Here is a 14174-nt window from a genome sequence, read left to right as displayed (position 1 = left end):
CACACCCTCCCACCAAAAGCCATCCGTGGGGGCTCTGTGTTCCTTCTTCTTTTTTCGTCAGCCTCTCACACTCTACTCTCACTCACGCTCACACTTCTCTTTCCTCTCTCTCATAGCCCACTGTCCGCTCCACAGGGAATGCTCATACGCACCTCATTCTCAATCGCAAACTCAAGCCAGTATTCGTCATGAATCCCACAATAACAGAACACGACTTTCGCTTTCCCCGGAGGCCCAGCGCCTGGCCCAGCGCCGCCGCTCACCACGCTCCCATTCAGCGCGGCGGCGGCCGGCCGGGCCACCTCCCGAATGCTCGCGACGCCTCGGCCAGCTTCAAGGAGCACAACGCCGACATGTCCAGGACTTATTCGGTCGCTAGAGGTGGCCTGACGGGCTCGGCTCTATTTCCCTTTCTCCAGAATGGACTCACCGAATCCGACCAGGGCATCTACAAGATGCAGCAAGACGATCCGCTCGCCACTCAGGTCTGGAAGTTCTTTGCGAGAACCAAGCAGCAGCTGCCCAGCCAGCATCGCATGGAGAACTTGACCTGGCGCATGATGGCCCTCAGCATGCGAAAACACCAGCAGGAGCAGCAGAGAAAGGTGGATGAAGCCGAGGCGCGCAAGAGGAAGAATATGGAGGCCAACAATAGGTACGCCAATCGCCTTTTATGCACTTTATTGCCATTCGCGCTCATCGATGGCTCTCGCCTGTCCATCGTCCATGACGTGCTGACCAGGGCCTCGCAGGCTCGCTCGACCCATGATGCAGAATTCTCCCAGCGGCATTGCTCAGCTGCGAAAGTATTCCGAGAACAACATGGCCCAGCCCGACGCCATGAATCTCGACGACTTCATCTTCTCCGACAACGCTGACACTCCCATCAACTTTTCATCTCCTCAGGACTCTGATAGATTCGACGACAGATCCGGAAACTCAATGGCTTCGGCCATCCCCATCAAATCCCGCAAGGAACTGTCGCACCACTTTGTCCCTCAGTCTGTACCAGCCCAGCCCCATCAGACGAACCAAGGCAATGAGTTCAACTACGTGAATCGCCATCTTCGCAAGACCAGCATCGATGACCGCCGGGTGAGTGACCTCACTAACCCCTCATGGGGCCTATTGTGACTGGCTGTGGAAATCCCCCCCCCTCCACCTCGAGCGCAAAACTCCAAAGCTGCCGTCTTATGCATGTGACAGCACATTTACTTTGAGCGCGGCTGCTGACTTTACTCTCGTCTAGACTCGAAAGCGCCCCGCTGATTTCTCACCGCAAGTGCCGGCGGCAAACGGCACGGCTCAGAATGATCTTGATCTCGACTCTGAGCTGCATGACTACTCTCTGGATAACCCTCACCCGGCCGGCTTTGCCCAGCAGCCCGGCAACCCTAACGTGCCCTTTAACCTCGATACCTTCATGGAGAATGACCCCATTATGAACTCGAATGGAAATTTCCAGCAGGGTTTCTCATTCTCTCCCTCTACCTCGCCTATGATACCCAATGTTCCATTCCCTGGCATGTACCAGAATTCATCCGTCCCTCCCGCGCCCATGAGCAACACTGCCGACCTCTACTCGCCGACAGGTTCCGCCTATCAGTCAACAGCCTCAACACCTCACCCCATTCCTGAGCAGGATGGCTTCTACTTCAACAGCCAAGATGGTCGATCCCAACGGCCCCAGGCCTTCCAGCAGAGCATCGGAGGCATGCTTAGCCAGCAGTTCATGTACAACGGCACCAACGGAAACAGCGGCAGCACCATGTTCTCTGCCCCAGGAACCGCGACAGAGTCCATGTCTGCGTACAGCACTGCTCCCAGCTCTTTCGGACACATCGACCCATCTCAGGTGTTCCAGGGTGACCAACCCGTCACTTCACCAACCATACAGATGCAGCAAGACAACATGTTTGCCTTTGGAGCAGACTCGGATGACGAAGACAATGCATTTGCCGACCGCAATGTGGCGATGCAGAAGGATATGTCTTCGTCTATGGATGAATCTGGCACCATGGGTTGGGATGCCTCGCTTCCTGGACAGTTCAGCACTCAGGCTGCCCGCTTCCCTGGCGGCCCAACTCGCAAGCAGGTGGTGATTGGAGGATCAACGACTGATTATGTCGAAAGCAATGGAGAATGGGATACAAACGGTCTTGCAAGGTCACAATCACAGTCATTCAGATCAGGAAACCCGAGGAGGCAGTCGAAATTGACACGGAATGCCTCAACTCCAGCACATCTGGCTGGTAAGCAGAATGGCTTTGAACAACTCGCCCAGTCGATGCCAATGTCACCCTCTGGCGACAGGAACGGAACCATGTCTGGATTCTCCTCGGTCGCGCCAAGCCGGCCTTCGTCACCTCCGGGATCGAAGCATGGCTCCACGACGAACCTGCAAGCCGCCGCCGGCAACGGCAACAATAACAACGGCGATGGAAATGCTCCGACCACGTGCACCAACTGTTTCACTCAGACGACGCCTCTGTGGAGACGAAACCCTGAAGGACAGCCGCTGTGCAATGCTTGTGGCCTCTTCCTCAAGTTGCACGGCGTTGTGCGACCATTGAGTTTGAAGACGGATGTGATCAAGAAGAGGAACCGTGGATCGGGGTCCAATGTGTCAGTTGGTGGAAGCAGCACAAGGTCCAAGAAGACTGCCAGTGCTGCAGCATCTCGGAAGAACTCGACCTTGTCCATGTCGACGATGGCTGCCAACAGTTCCAAGAACAATGCCACCAGCCAGCCCCCAAAGAGCGTGACAACACCGCCTGCTTCTAGCCGGCCCCAGAGCAACAAGGATGTGGAGAGCCCCAGCAGCGGCCCTAACTCGGGCGCCAACACTGCAGGAAGCACTCCAAACAGTCACTTTGGGGCTTCCAACTCAAACACTGGCGCTGTGGGTGGCAAGGGTGTCGTTCCTATTGCAGCTGCTCCGCCCAAGACAAGCCCCGGGCCTGGCGCATCGTCCATGTCGGTTTCAAGGCCTTCGACTGTCTCGTCAAAACGGCAGCGTCGTCACAGCAAGAGTGTTACGGCCGATGCACCCATCACCATGGACATCGACAGTCCCGAATCTACGGGATCTAACGATGCTCCACGCCCCTTTGGTTCCTCGGCTGGGCTCTCGAGTTTGCCTGGTGGCATGTCAACTAGTGGTTTCAACCTGAACCAACGGCCTTCAACACTCGGGTCAGGAACTGGGTTGATCAGCATGTCGGGTGGGCAAAACAACTCGTTGATTGGAAGCTCGGCCGGTCCTCAAGAATGGGAGTGGCTGACCATGAGTCTTTAATCGCAACGACCCGGCGAGGCTATTGTTCTGGCATCCAAGATGGTAGTTCCCATCATCACTTTCACCCCTGCCAGGGCTGGTCTTACTGGCAAGGGACGCGATGTCGCGAAATCACTTGACGATGGATGTAATCGATTTTGATGGCGTTTGGGAGACGTGGGCGTTTATTATTACACGACAACTTGATACCTCATCTGGATACAGGGCAGATTGCGTCTCTTCTTTGGTTATATGTTTATGGGTCTCTCCAGGGTGCTGCTCCGTCGCCGTCACCACTCGAGGTTGGCGAGCACTTTGTTACGATCAGGCTACTCACGATGGCATGAAAGAACTGGGAATGGATGTTTGTCACGAAGACTTGTTTCCAGGGATGGCACACTCTTTGGAGATCCCGACGATATGTATGGGTGGCGCGATTCTTCTGTTTTTTTTTTGCAGGACTTTATAGAGAACAAGAACCGGCCATGTACGGATGGATGGGATGGTCCTTGAAGACCCGGATTTTGATGACTTTTGGACAGCGGTTTGCGATAGAATTACCTCTTGACGCTTATATGCGTGTCTGGGGCGAGATAATATCATTGTCACTATGATACCACTTGAAAGACCACATCTGTTTCACTTGAAGCCACTCATTCACTCACTGACTGTAAACTCCTACACGATAGCATTGACTTCTATCTTTTTTTCCCCTTTCCTTTGTAACCCCCAAACACCTCTCGTCAACAGCAAGCAATTATACCCGAAGCCTGACCAGACGGAGACTCCTTCCTTGCCACTGGACCTCATCCATCCATCCATCATCATAATAACCAGGTCCGTTTAAAACTCCCGCCTGCCAAAACGAAAAGAATAAAACTCGACTGCAGCATGCAGAAGGGAGTACATGACCAAAAAGTGATAATACAGCAGAGTCGAAAGCAGCCAAAGTGCAACAGAAATACTGGCCATGGGGTGGAGGTCACGGGTGGTCCTCGTCACCATGGCGTTCCGCATCTTACAGTCCTCCTTTTGCCGCCTTGAAGCCAAAACAAAAGTGTGTCAGAGGAGGGCTCTCCCCTGGCGCACAATTCCACGCCAGCCGGCCCTTTTTGGACTCCGAGGCTCGCTCTAGAGCATTGTCCCGAACGTATCGTCCGTGGGGATACGCTTTCGAGGGCTGCTGCCGTCTTCTCCGGCAGGCTTGCGGTGTCTGAAAGTAAAACCAACAAAGAGACTCTTGCTCATTTGGTCTTCGCGTTCCGCCATGGTTTCGAGGGCTTGCTGTTTCTCGTGCACCTCCTTGTACTTGGCCATGTCCGCCTCGTTGGTAAAGTCATCAAAGTAGCCAGCATCCGTCTCCGAGTCCAGCTCAGGAACAAATGGCGCACGAGTCTGACGGAGAGTCTCCCAGTCGACCTCGGCAAAGTAGTGGTGAGCACAGATATCCTTGATGTTAGAGAATCGCCTCGTGCGAGAGTTGATGCACCTACAGCTGTTAGCTTCCACAACCATCAAGAGGCCGATAGACTACTTACGTGGTGATAAAGTTCCAGGTCCTGTTGCTGAGGAAATAGTTAGGGTCCTCCCACACAGGTCTCTTCAGTACCTCCTTCCAGTGCTTCAGATTACGCCATGTCTCGTCAGGAGTGGCACCCGCAAAGGGAGGGAACCCAGTCAGGGCCTCAAATAGCATGCACCCCAAGCTCCAGTAATCCACCGTGAAGTCGTATTCCTCCCCTCTAAGGACCTCCGGGGCCATGTAGTCGGGTGATCCCACAATGGATTTGGCATAGTTGACGTCGTTCTCGCGCATCGTCCGATAGCTCTCTCGGCGTTCAGCCACGGTTCGCTGATCCATGGGCTTTCCGAAAGGGACTGCCGTCTCGGACGCTTTCTCGAGCTTGATGCGCATTGACTCGATCCGAGAAGGTGCCAGGACACCAGCAGCCAGACCGAAATCTGTCAACTTGACATGTCCAGTAGAGTCCACCAGGAAGTTCTCGGGCTTGAGATCTCGGTGGATGTAGCCAAGCTGATGAAGAGCGTCAACAGCACAAAACATCTCGGCGATGTAGAATCGGGCGTGACGGTTTGACAACACACCAGTGTTGTTAAGCAGAGTGCGGAAGTCTCCGCCAGGCACATACTCCATGGCAAGATAGATACTCTTTTCATCCTGGAAAGAGTAGAGAAGCCTGACGAGCCACTCACTCTGCGCAGTGGTGAGAATGTCTCGCTCGGTCAGAACGTGGCGAACCTCGTCAAGCTTGAAAAGAAGCTTCTTGCTCATGACCTTGAGCGCGCAGACTTCTCGGGTGTCCTTCTTCTGGGCCAGGAAGACTTGGCCGTAGCCACCTTGGCCAACCTGGGTCAGGATCTGAAAGTCGCCGTGTCGGAGTCGAACTCGTCGCTTGCGAAGGTTTGCTCGCTCTCGTCCTGTGTACTTTGTCCACATCTTGCTGTGTGTCTCCTCATCGGTTTCTGGGGGTGGGGGGTATTCGCTCTTAAAGGCGGCCAATCGGTTCTGTCGGGCTCCGACATATGTGAGAAGATCGAAGTAATAGTCGAGGAAGTCTAGGGGGTGTTAGAAAACAAGACCAGCCAGTCATGAGGGAACTCACAAAGCTGCGTAACATTGACCATGCGTTTCACGTTGGGCTTCTGGAGAATCTCACGCTCCTCAGCTGTCAGGCCACGAGCCGTGTTAAACCTCTTGGTTCCAGGTGTGGTAGGCCGGTCCCTGTGGTCCCTGTGCTCGTAGAGCTGCTGACGAGAGAGGGCGGCATGGTTGTGCTGATGAGGAGAGTCGGTGCCAGCTAGGCGGGACGCGGGCGGGGTGTTTTCCTGGCCCTGCTTCTTGAGGGGGCTTCCCGACCTAGCCTTGTGGATGACACTGTCATCAACATTGGCGCTGGACTCGTCAAGAGGCTGTGCGTTGCTGCTCTTGCCAGGCGATAGCGATAGCGGGGTCACAACACTCTGGGGACGGCCCAGTCTCAGGGGAGGTTCGAGGCCGGGGGTGAGGGTCATTGCATGGTCGAATGCGGCGGGGAGGTCGTTGGCACCAGGAGGGTTCGTCTTCTTGCTGGGACTACCTTGGGGGGTGCTGGGAGGATTGATGAAGTTGTCGGACTTGGGCGTGGCGGGTCGGGGTTGGTTAGAGTCGCCAGCACTCCTGTCTTTCCCTCCAGGGAAGAAGCTGGACATGAAGCTAGCCATGATTGTTGATTCAGTTGGCGCGTCGTCGGCTTCAGGGAGAGAACGTCGAGAGTGGCGCCTGCGAGGCGGAGAACGGTGATGTTATTGTCGCGATGGTCGTGTCGAGGGGTAACTTTGGAGAGGTCTCGGCTTTGGGCAGCAGGCGGTGGGGGGGCGCAAAGATAAGGACAGTGGCCTGCAGAGGCTGAAACTGGCGGGGAAATGGAAAGATAAAATGTTGGGAAACAGGCAATTCCCTTTAGTTTGGTTTGGCCAGGCCTGAGAGAGATGAAGCAGAGAGAGAGCGAGGTAGAGAAGAGCTGAGATCAGACCAAGACCAATGCCGTTGGTGGTGGGTGGATGGAGCAACAGCAGGAGGGACCTTGAGGTAGTAGGTACCTGAGTGGATGTTTTGGAATGACGTCGTGTTATTGGTCAGGCGACCTCGTGGATCAACATGGTTGCAGCAGCAACTATCGAGATCTCCTTCCTCCGATGGTGGGACAATTGGTTTTTCCGGGGAAGGCCCGAGACACGACAATCAAGGGTAGGAATGATGCTTTTCGAAACGACATGTTTTGCCGATGGTTACATTCATGTCATGGTGACGGAATGTGCCTGACTATTCTCTTTTTAGAGATTATTACCAAATAGCCTTTCGGGGTGCCTGTTCAATGCCGCTCTGCCCTGGTGCTTAGACGAGCTGGCAAATTGACCTCGAGTCTGGTCCCCTTCAATGCATTTCAACGTTTTCCATAAAAGTAAGACAAATGCACAATGATGAAAACGTCTCAGAACCCTCTTGCTACAGATACAGTGGCGTTGAGCCGTTGCCAGACCCAGACCCATGCCCATCCCAAATGGGGATAAACAACGTCACTTGGACCCTTTGTTTTGAAAAGCAAGCACTAAATGTGCTCGAGAATGCTTCGATATTAAAGCAGAGAAAAGGTCGTAACATTATAGTTTCATACTTTATCCAATAGTCCTAGATATCACGCATAAACGCGGCTGGTCTACCTCGTTCTCATGGATCCACGCTTTTGCCTACCCGGCACTTTCATCATGGGCCTCTGCTGAGCTGCACTGATTCCTCTCGTGTTTATCGCCTCTTCGCACCATGCACTTTGAATCGAGGCTAGAATTAGTGCGATGGACTCATTCGTATCTACTTCAAATCGCTTAAGGCCATCCAGATTAATCTATCAAGCACCCGGGCCTAGCAGCTCCATCATTGCCAAGACAGCGAGAACAAACGAAATTGTTTCATGACGAGCAATCTCGCAACTTCGACAATGAACCCCACGTCAAGGGTGTCACTAGCGCCCTTTGCATATTTGGGAATGGAATTGCCATTGTTTGCTCGGTAAAAGTCGTACTCGGTTCGCCGCTACATATCTAGTCTTCATCTCCAACTCCAACATCGATTCTATATCTAATACATCCCACATCCATGTATCCTCCAATTCCCTCGTTACCCTTACCTGCAGACAGTTAGCATTGATGGAATTCCTAGAGGAGCCATGATTCAACTTACATCCATCCCAGACGTTGAAAAACACCTGGGGGCATGCATCTCCGCCACTTCCCATCGGACGGTACGGTGATTGGGTGTTGTCTCCCTCAAGCACACACCCCTCAATCCAGTATAGGGAATACCTAAAGTTGGCATTGTCCACATCCTTTTGGATCTCGTCCAAAAAGCCCAGCTCCTTTGATTCGTCATCCGTGTGCTTGTCGTCGGGAATGAGCGGGTGTCGCTAGCAGAGCTGCTCGGCCGTGCTCTCGACGCTGCTCTTGTGAATGTCAGCGTGGCCTTGGAAGTCGGCGGCATCGTTACAGACAGGATCTGAGGACTCGAGGGGCGTGGCCGACTCGGTTGGTTCCTCTTCCTCCCTTTGAGTCGTTGTTGACTCTGGATTGTCGTCTTCTTCTTCTTCGATCCAATAGCTGTACTTGCCACATCCCACATCGACCTCACCCTCGGCATAGATGCCATCTTCTCCTGCGAGAGCACAAACCGCAGAAACCTGACCAAAGGCACCGATACAGTCCTCGAGACAGTCGTTTTTGCCGTCCTCTCCCGTCCATTCAAAGGTGTACTTGTATCCACCGCATTTGTCTTCCCGCTTGGCAAACCACGAAGACCACAGACTGCGCTTCTCGACAACCGAAAACTGGTCCCCTCTCGTCAGTTCCTTAGAGAGTTCGTCCTTCTTGTTCCTGTTGATCTCTGTGTAAAAGGTTGGGAACAGCCCGATGAAGCAGGTAAAATCAATCCCAGTCCTGTCACCATCACACTCAGGGGAGATCAAGTTCAACGCGAGCTCGAAGCCGGTGTCATCGAACCAGTCCTCGAACCAATCGTCGGTCTCCTTGTCGGGGTCTGGAGAGTCATTTGACTCGTCAGTTTCCTCGAGAGGTCCAAACATTTCATCCAGGCGCACAGTTTCAATGGCATAGGTGGTAGTTGTGCTCTGCTCGCCTGTAACACATCCGGACGTCGCTGGACAATCCCTGAACGTGGTAGTCAAGTAGTCTTCTCCCTCCTAGTCAAACGAAACAGTCTTTGTGCACTCCGGTGGCTCTGTTGCCATGCATTCGGAAGATGTTGACGTAGGCTTCGTCGAAGTAGGGTCTTCCTCCTCATCGTCGTCGTCCTTATCATCGTTTTCAGGCTCTGTAGTTGGAGCTGAAGGACGGTTTGTAGGAGCATTGCCCTTGGGGGACAATTTCCAGCCTCCAGGAAAGATGATGACAACCCCGCCATCATCACCAGCAGTTGTCAGGGTCTCGGTAAGGTCGCTGTGCTCGGGGTCCTTTGTTGGCGTATACGTCACGACAGCTCCGTCAGTGCCCGTCACGACTTCTTCGGTCTCCGAAGCATCTGTAGGCTCGGGGCTCTTGGTGGGATCGTTCGTGTCATCCTATTTCTTCTTGAGAGGTTCCGTTGTCTTTGACGGAACCTCACTAGCTGGTGATGTCTCTGGCTTGTCTCCCGTTGTTTCTGGGAGATCCTGACTTGCCTCTGTTGTTCCTGTGGGCTCTCCTATGGGAACTGATGCCTCAGTTGGCTCTCCACTAGCGGCTGAGGTATCTTGTCCCTCCGTGGCTGCTGATGTCTCTGTTGTCTGCTCAGTCGCTTGTGACTTCTCTGTCTGGCTGCTGGTGGCTACGTTGGTGTCGGTTGGATTTTCGGAGGCAACACCAGTGTCTGTTGGGTTCTCTGTGTTTTCCGCCGTGTTGGTAGGCGCCCGTGAACCAATTGCAGTATCCGGAGGGGCTCCAAAGGTTTTCTCTGTGCCTGTCGGGTTTCCGGTCTGTACTCCAGTCTCAGTCGGGTCTTGAGTATTTGCTGCTGTTTCTGTTCCAGTGGGAGCGCCAGAGTCCTCTCCGGTATTAGTTAGGTTTTCAGTGTTCACCCCTGTGCCTGTGGGCACCTCCGTGTTGACCCCTGTCTCAGTTAGGTTGACAGGATCTATAGTCATGTTCGTTGGGTTGTGAGACGCTATCTTAATATTGGTCCTGTCGGCTGGCTTCTTCGTCTCAGTGTTGATTGAAGTCTCACCTGGCTTCCCGGTCCCCACGGAGGTTTCTCCTGGTGCTGCAGAAGAGCCAATGGATGCCCCTTCTGAGGTACGAGCAGGGCTTGCTGGTCCTGTAGCCGTTCCTACCGGCTTGGCAGTTGGAAATGAAGTATCAGGGAGGCCTCCGGAAGCCGGGCCAGTCTCTCCGGGCTTCTGAGATTCGGCCGAGGCGGCAGCAGGATCTGCACCAGAATCAAAAGATGCAGACTGAGAAGTACCAACAGGAGCTCCAGGAACCTTGGTGCCAGTCTCATGCGAGGCATCTCCAGTTGTACCCTCGGGATTGGGGGGGACAACCGACGTGCCTCCCGAAGCGGCTGAGCCGTCAACTCCGCCATGCCCATGGATCTTGGTCCATGTTTACTCCGTGCTCGTGTGACCCCTGGTGGGATCTTTGGTCACTGGTTGGCCAGCAAAGGGTTCCGAGAGCTTTGTTCAGATGGTTTGATATTTCTTGTCAAAACCTTCGTCACCTGAGTGTTTGCTCCTTTCCGTAGGATCAACTTGTGACACACTTTTTATGGTACCACGTGGGGACGGATCGACGGATCCTACCAAGAGTAAAAAGTTTTCAAATCGCATACGATCCTTCAATCTTTCGGAATTGATTATACCAGTAGTTTTATTTTTACACTTCTTCTATTTTCTGCACCGAAGGGTGTTCTTCAAACGACAACTGGTAACCCATTGGTGATACGAAACTATACTCCCAAGATAAACGGTTAGAACACAGCCAGGATTCTTCACACAAAGACAATAGTGACTCCATTTCAGTTCAGAATGTGTTTTCAAATAGACCAAGTCAACGTCCTGGGGACAAGTCATCATGTTAACTAAAAGAACATACCGCGAGACACTGTTTCACTTGACTGTGCTGTTGCCGCAACCCGGGCAAGTCACCCATGCATGATCTGAGAACAAAAGGTCTAGGGACCTTCCTAGATGGTAGTACAACACATCAGATCATGCATCTTGGTGGGCTCCGGGTCTAGGATCTGGCCGGAAATGAAGCCTGTTGATCATCGTGTTGGCCAGGGACTCCACAAATAGACTGAATATATGTGCAGCTACGGGGCTGAGCGCTTTCAAGGACCAACGGCATACATAATGGAGGTCCTGTTATTATTCACGGTTTCGATCCGGTCGAGTACGAAAGGTTCGGGGATGATAGATGCAATATAGACAGTCAATTAACTTTACCTACTAACTTTTTACTGCTCTGGTCCCGTTTACCTGCATTTCTCTTCCCCAACGACCGTCCTTTCCTTAGCAGCCCCTGAACTTTGTCTGTACACATTCATTCTTCCCACCCTCATTCACATGCGTACACCTCAACTTGCCTGGCTTCTGGCCGGCTTCCTAACCTTCCTGGGCCAGGTCCGGGCTCAAGACTTTACAGTTGACGGCTGGACGTTTGACGGGAGCTGCAGAGCACACCAGGACTATATAACAACAGGCTCCGAAGACGCCTTGAAAATGGTGACAAAGGCACAGTCAGATCTCAACCTGGTCTTGCCTCGCTTTGAAAAGAAGAGCAACCCGCGGTGGACGGCCCAGCACCGTATCGCGAGGGCCATGGGTCGTTGCTTTGGGTTCATGCCCGATGCAAAGAACGACAACGCCAAAACGGACTAGTGGTGGTCTAGACTCTTTCGTAGGTCTGACTCAATCCAGAAGTGTGTGATTTTGAACTAACAGCCGCTCCCGTAGAGATATTCGATGTCATGGCCCTAGAACTACAAGGCCCAGGAGTAACACTCCAGTTCGGCAACCATGTGCCCCTCATTATATGCAAGGACGACGCCTGGACTTGGGTAGGCGCCGATGACCTAGACCCTGAAACTCCTAACCTTGACTCTTCCGATTACGACGAAGAAACCAGAGTGAAACTCAAGGAGGACTTCAAAATGAAGAACCGACACCTGGAAGAGTTTGCACAAGGCTATTCGGGAGGGTGGTACTACAGGCAACGCATGGATTGGAGGAAGAAGGCTGCCCAGAACCCCCCAGGTCAGCCCTGTATGGATGGTGCCACGGGTACCACGCTCTTCGAGCTGGACGTGATTCACATCTGCTAGTCAATTTCCAGTCCAAGTCCATAAACGCTGGTTCTCCGGTTGGCGCCCAGATCCCAAGAGACGAGACCAAGATAGGATCCTTCGACGCTAGCGTTTCCAACACTTTCGTGCACGAGTTTACCCACTGGTATGGCTCCGCAAATAGTGGACATGGGACTGAAAGGACAGTAACCCGTAAGTGTACCCTCATCTCTGTCCTAGTGGTTGATGCTAACCAGGTTCCTCGCTCGTCAAGTTATTGACCAACAGAGTCTCAACAAAGACGGAAAGTGGGTGTATAAGAACAAGGACGGCCAGAGCGTATACAGGACTCGCAAGCACTCTGAGAAAACCCGAAAGAAGAATGAGCTCATTGAGGACGTGACTTGTAAGTTCCACGTGGCGGTGTTTGGAGATATACAAGACAGGACTAACCATCTGACAACAATAGATGGATACAAGGACGTCTATAACATAGCCAAGACACATGACAACGGTAACGGTGGACCTGAATATGCTACAGAGACAGCCGAGGCATATGCCTTCTTTGCCATGATGTCGTAGGTGATGGTCCTCTGCAACTTTTGATCCATGCTGACTCTTGGGGTTTCCCCTACAGAATAACGGATGGAGCTGACTGGGCCAAAGATGGCATAGCAAGGAAGGTGTTCTACAAGAAGGCACCGTCGATGCCGGTGAAGCTCCGAGTCTAGGTCTGTCCTGGCGATTCAAGAAGTGGCTTTTGACCGGTTTCGTAAACTCTACTCTCAAAGTGTTGTGTTATGGAGCAGTCTTTTAATACCTCTAAAGAAACGGGCCTCAAGAGATTCAATTCGTAGACCGAATCAAAGCAACACAACCAATCCCTTACAATACGTCAAATACCTAGACCCGGGACATTGTTCAGACCTCCACGTCTTGACAACACCCTAACTACTCGATTTATCCTCCGCTATAGAGCCACATGAGGCAAAATAGTCTATTCAAATATAGGGCAAGCCAGGCTATGCATTGTCAATCCCGAATCAAGCCAATGTTAGTTCACCAGCCGTAAGATGACGTAGGTGGTGCCGGCATCCAGCCTCAAGAAACCATTATCACGAGGAATACGAGCCACCAGTCGGCGTGTTGCCCAGAGACAAGGAATATCAATTTCCGTTTCTGCAGTAATATCTGCATATTTGTGCCGTTCTCCCGTCAGAGGGTTCATATAATAGTCTCCTAACCCCCCCTCTGAGTCCTGGACGCAGTGTAATCGTACTTACCTCCCCAGTCTCACTTTTAGCCCCATTCTTTCGAACATCTCGCTCACTTACGAAAGGAGGGCCAGATGCGAGTATCAAATTCCAAGTGCAGAGAAACACATACTGCTCAAATATCAACCAACGCTTAACCCATCATGACGTCGTCCGACTCATACCGTCGCTTTCAAATTGATAGAGGCGCATTCTCCAAGCACTATGATGTCAAATCAATATCCGGAGATACTTCATTCTATGTCGACGTCTCCTCTTTCACTCCAGGGAAACCCGACCTTACCATCCACCGAGGAGCCAGCAAGATAGGCCCGGTTGTTGCGGCATGCCATCTTCCCAAGTTCTCGGGAGATTTGAAAATCGGACTCGCCGGCCCTGCTGGACCCGACTCTATGGCCTGGGAAGACATCACCAGAGAGTCAGTTCTCAAGGCCTCCGAGTACCGCTGGCAAACAGCCATTCCGGATATTGCAACCTCTGAGAACAGAATACTTTTCTGGAAGAGGACTCACTCGGTTGGCGTATCCGGAATGTCGCCGTCGAGTCTAAGTGTCCGGAACTTTAAGCTCGTTGATGCACACACAGATGAGATCCTCGCCGTCTTCACTAGCGACCGGACATTGTCGGGGTGCGGAGTATTAGAAATTCGAGCAAACCACGGGGAGCAGTTTGACGTGTCGGTTTTGATTAGCTGTATAGGACTGTATGAGAAGGCCAAACGTCGAAGTAGACGCTCTAGTGCTGGTGGTGGTGGTGGAGGAGGAGGTGGGTGAACTACCGATACTTTTCTCGGTGT

At 52.6% G+C, this 14174-nt stretch overlaps 2 protein-coding genes and 1 pseudogene across 3 annotated transcripts, besides 1 other annotated feature; 2 read left to right on the top strand and 1 right to left on the bottom strand.

Annotated features, from left to right (window-relative positions):
• The first annotated feature begins 116 nt into the window (after positions 1-116).
• NCS54_00420900 lies at positions 117-3298 on the top strand (annotated as a pseudogene). The gene is made up of 3 exons: positions 117-655; positions 753-1095; positions 1250-3298.
• Positions 117-3298: a sequence feature.
• Positions 3299-4408: 1110 nt separating this feature from the next.
• On the bottom strand, positions 4409-6499 carry NCS54_00420800 (Hypothetical protein; the record flags this gene model as incomplete). The annotated part of the gene is made up of 3 exons (XM_053149754.1): positions 4409-4766; positions 4816-5854; positions 5902-6499. 3 exons carry the CDS (start codon positions 6497-6499, stop codon positions 4409-4411), a joined length of 1995 nt encoding a protein of 664 aa, XP_053005729.1.
• A 4886-nt stretch (positions 6500-11385) lies between these two features.
• NCS54_00420700 (Hypothetical protein) lies at positions 11386-12686 on the top strand (the record flags this gene model as incomplete). The annotated part of the gene is made up of 5 exons (XM_053149753.1): positions 11386-11626; positions 11776-12084; positions 12144-12317; positions 12379-12510; positions 12574-12686. The coding sequence occupies 5 exons, from the start codon at positions 11386-11388 to the stop codon at positions 12684-12686; spliced, it is 969 nt and encodes a 322-aa protein (XP_053005728.1).
• Between the last annotated feature and the right edge of the window lie 1488 nt (positions 12687-14174).

Source organism: Fusarium falciforme, chromosome 3, assembly GCF_026873545.1.
Source record: "Fusarium falciforme chromosome 3, complete sequence".
NCBI classification, from domain to species: Eukaryota; Fungi; Ascomycota; class Sordariomycetes; order Hypocreales; family Nectriaceae; genus Fusarium; species Fusarium falciforme.
The sequence above is the reverse complement of the archived record's forward strand: the minus strand, read 5'-3'. Positions and strand labels throughout refer to the sequence as shown.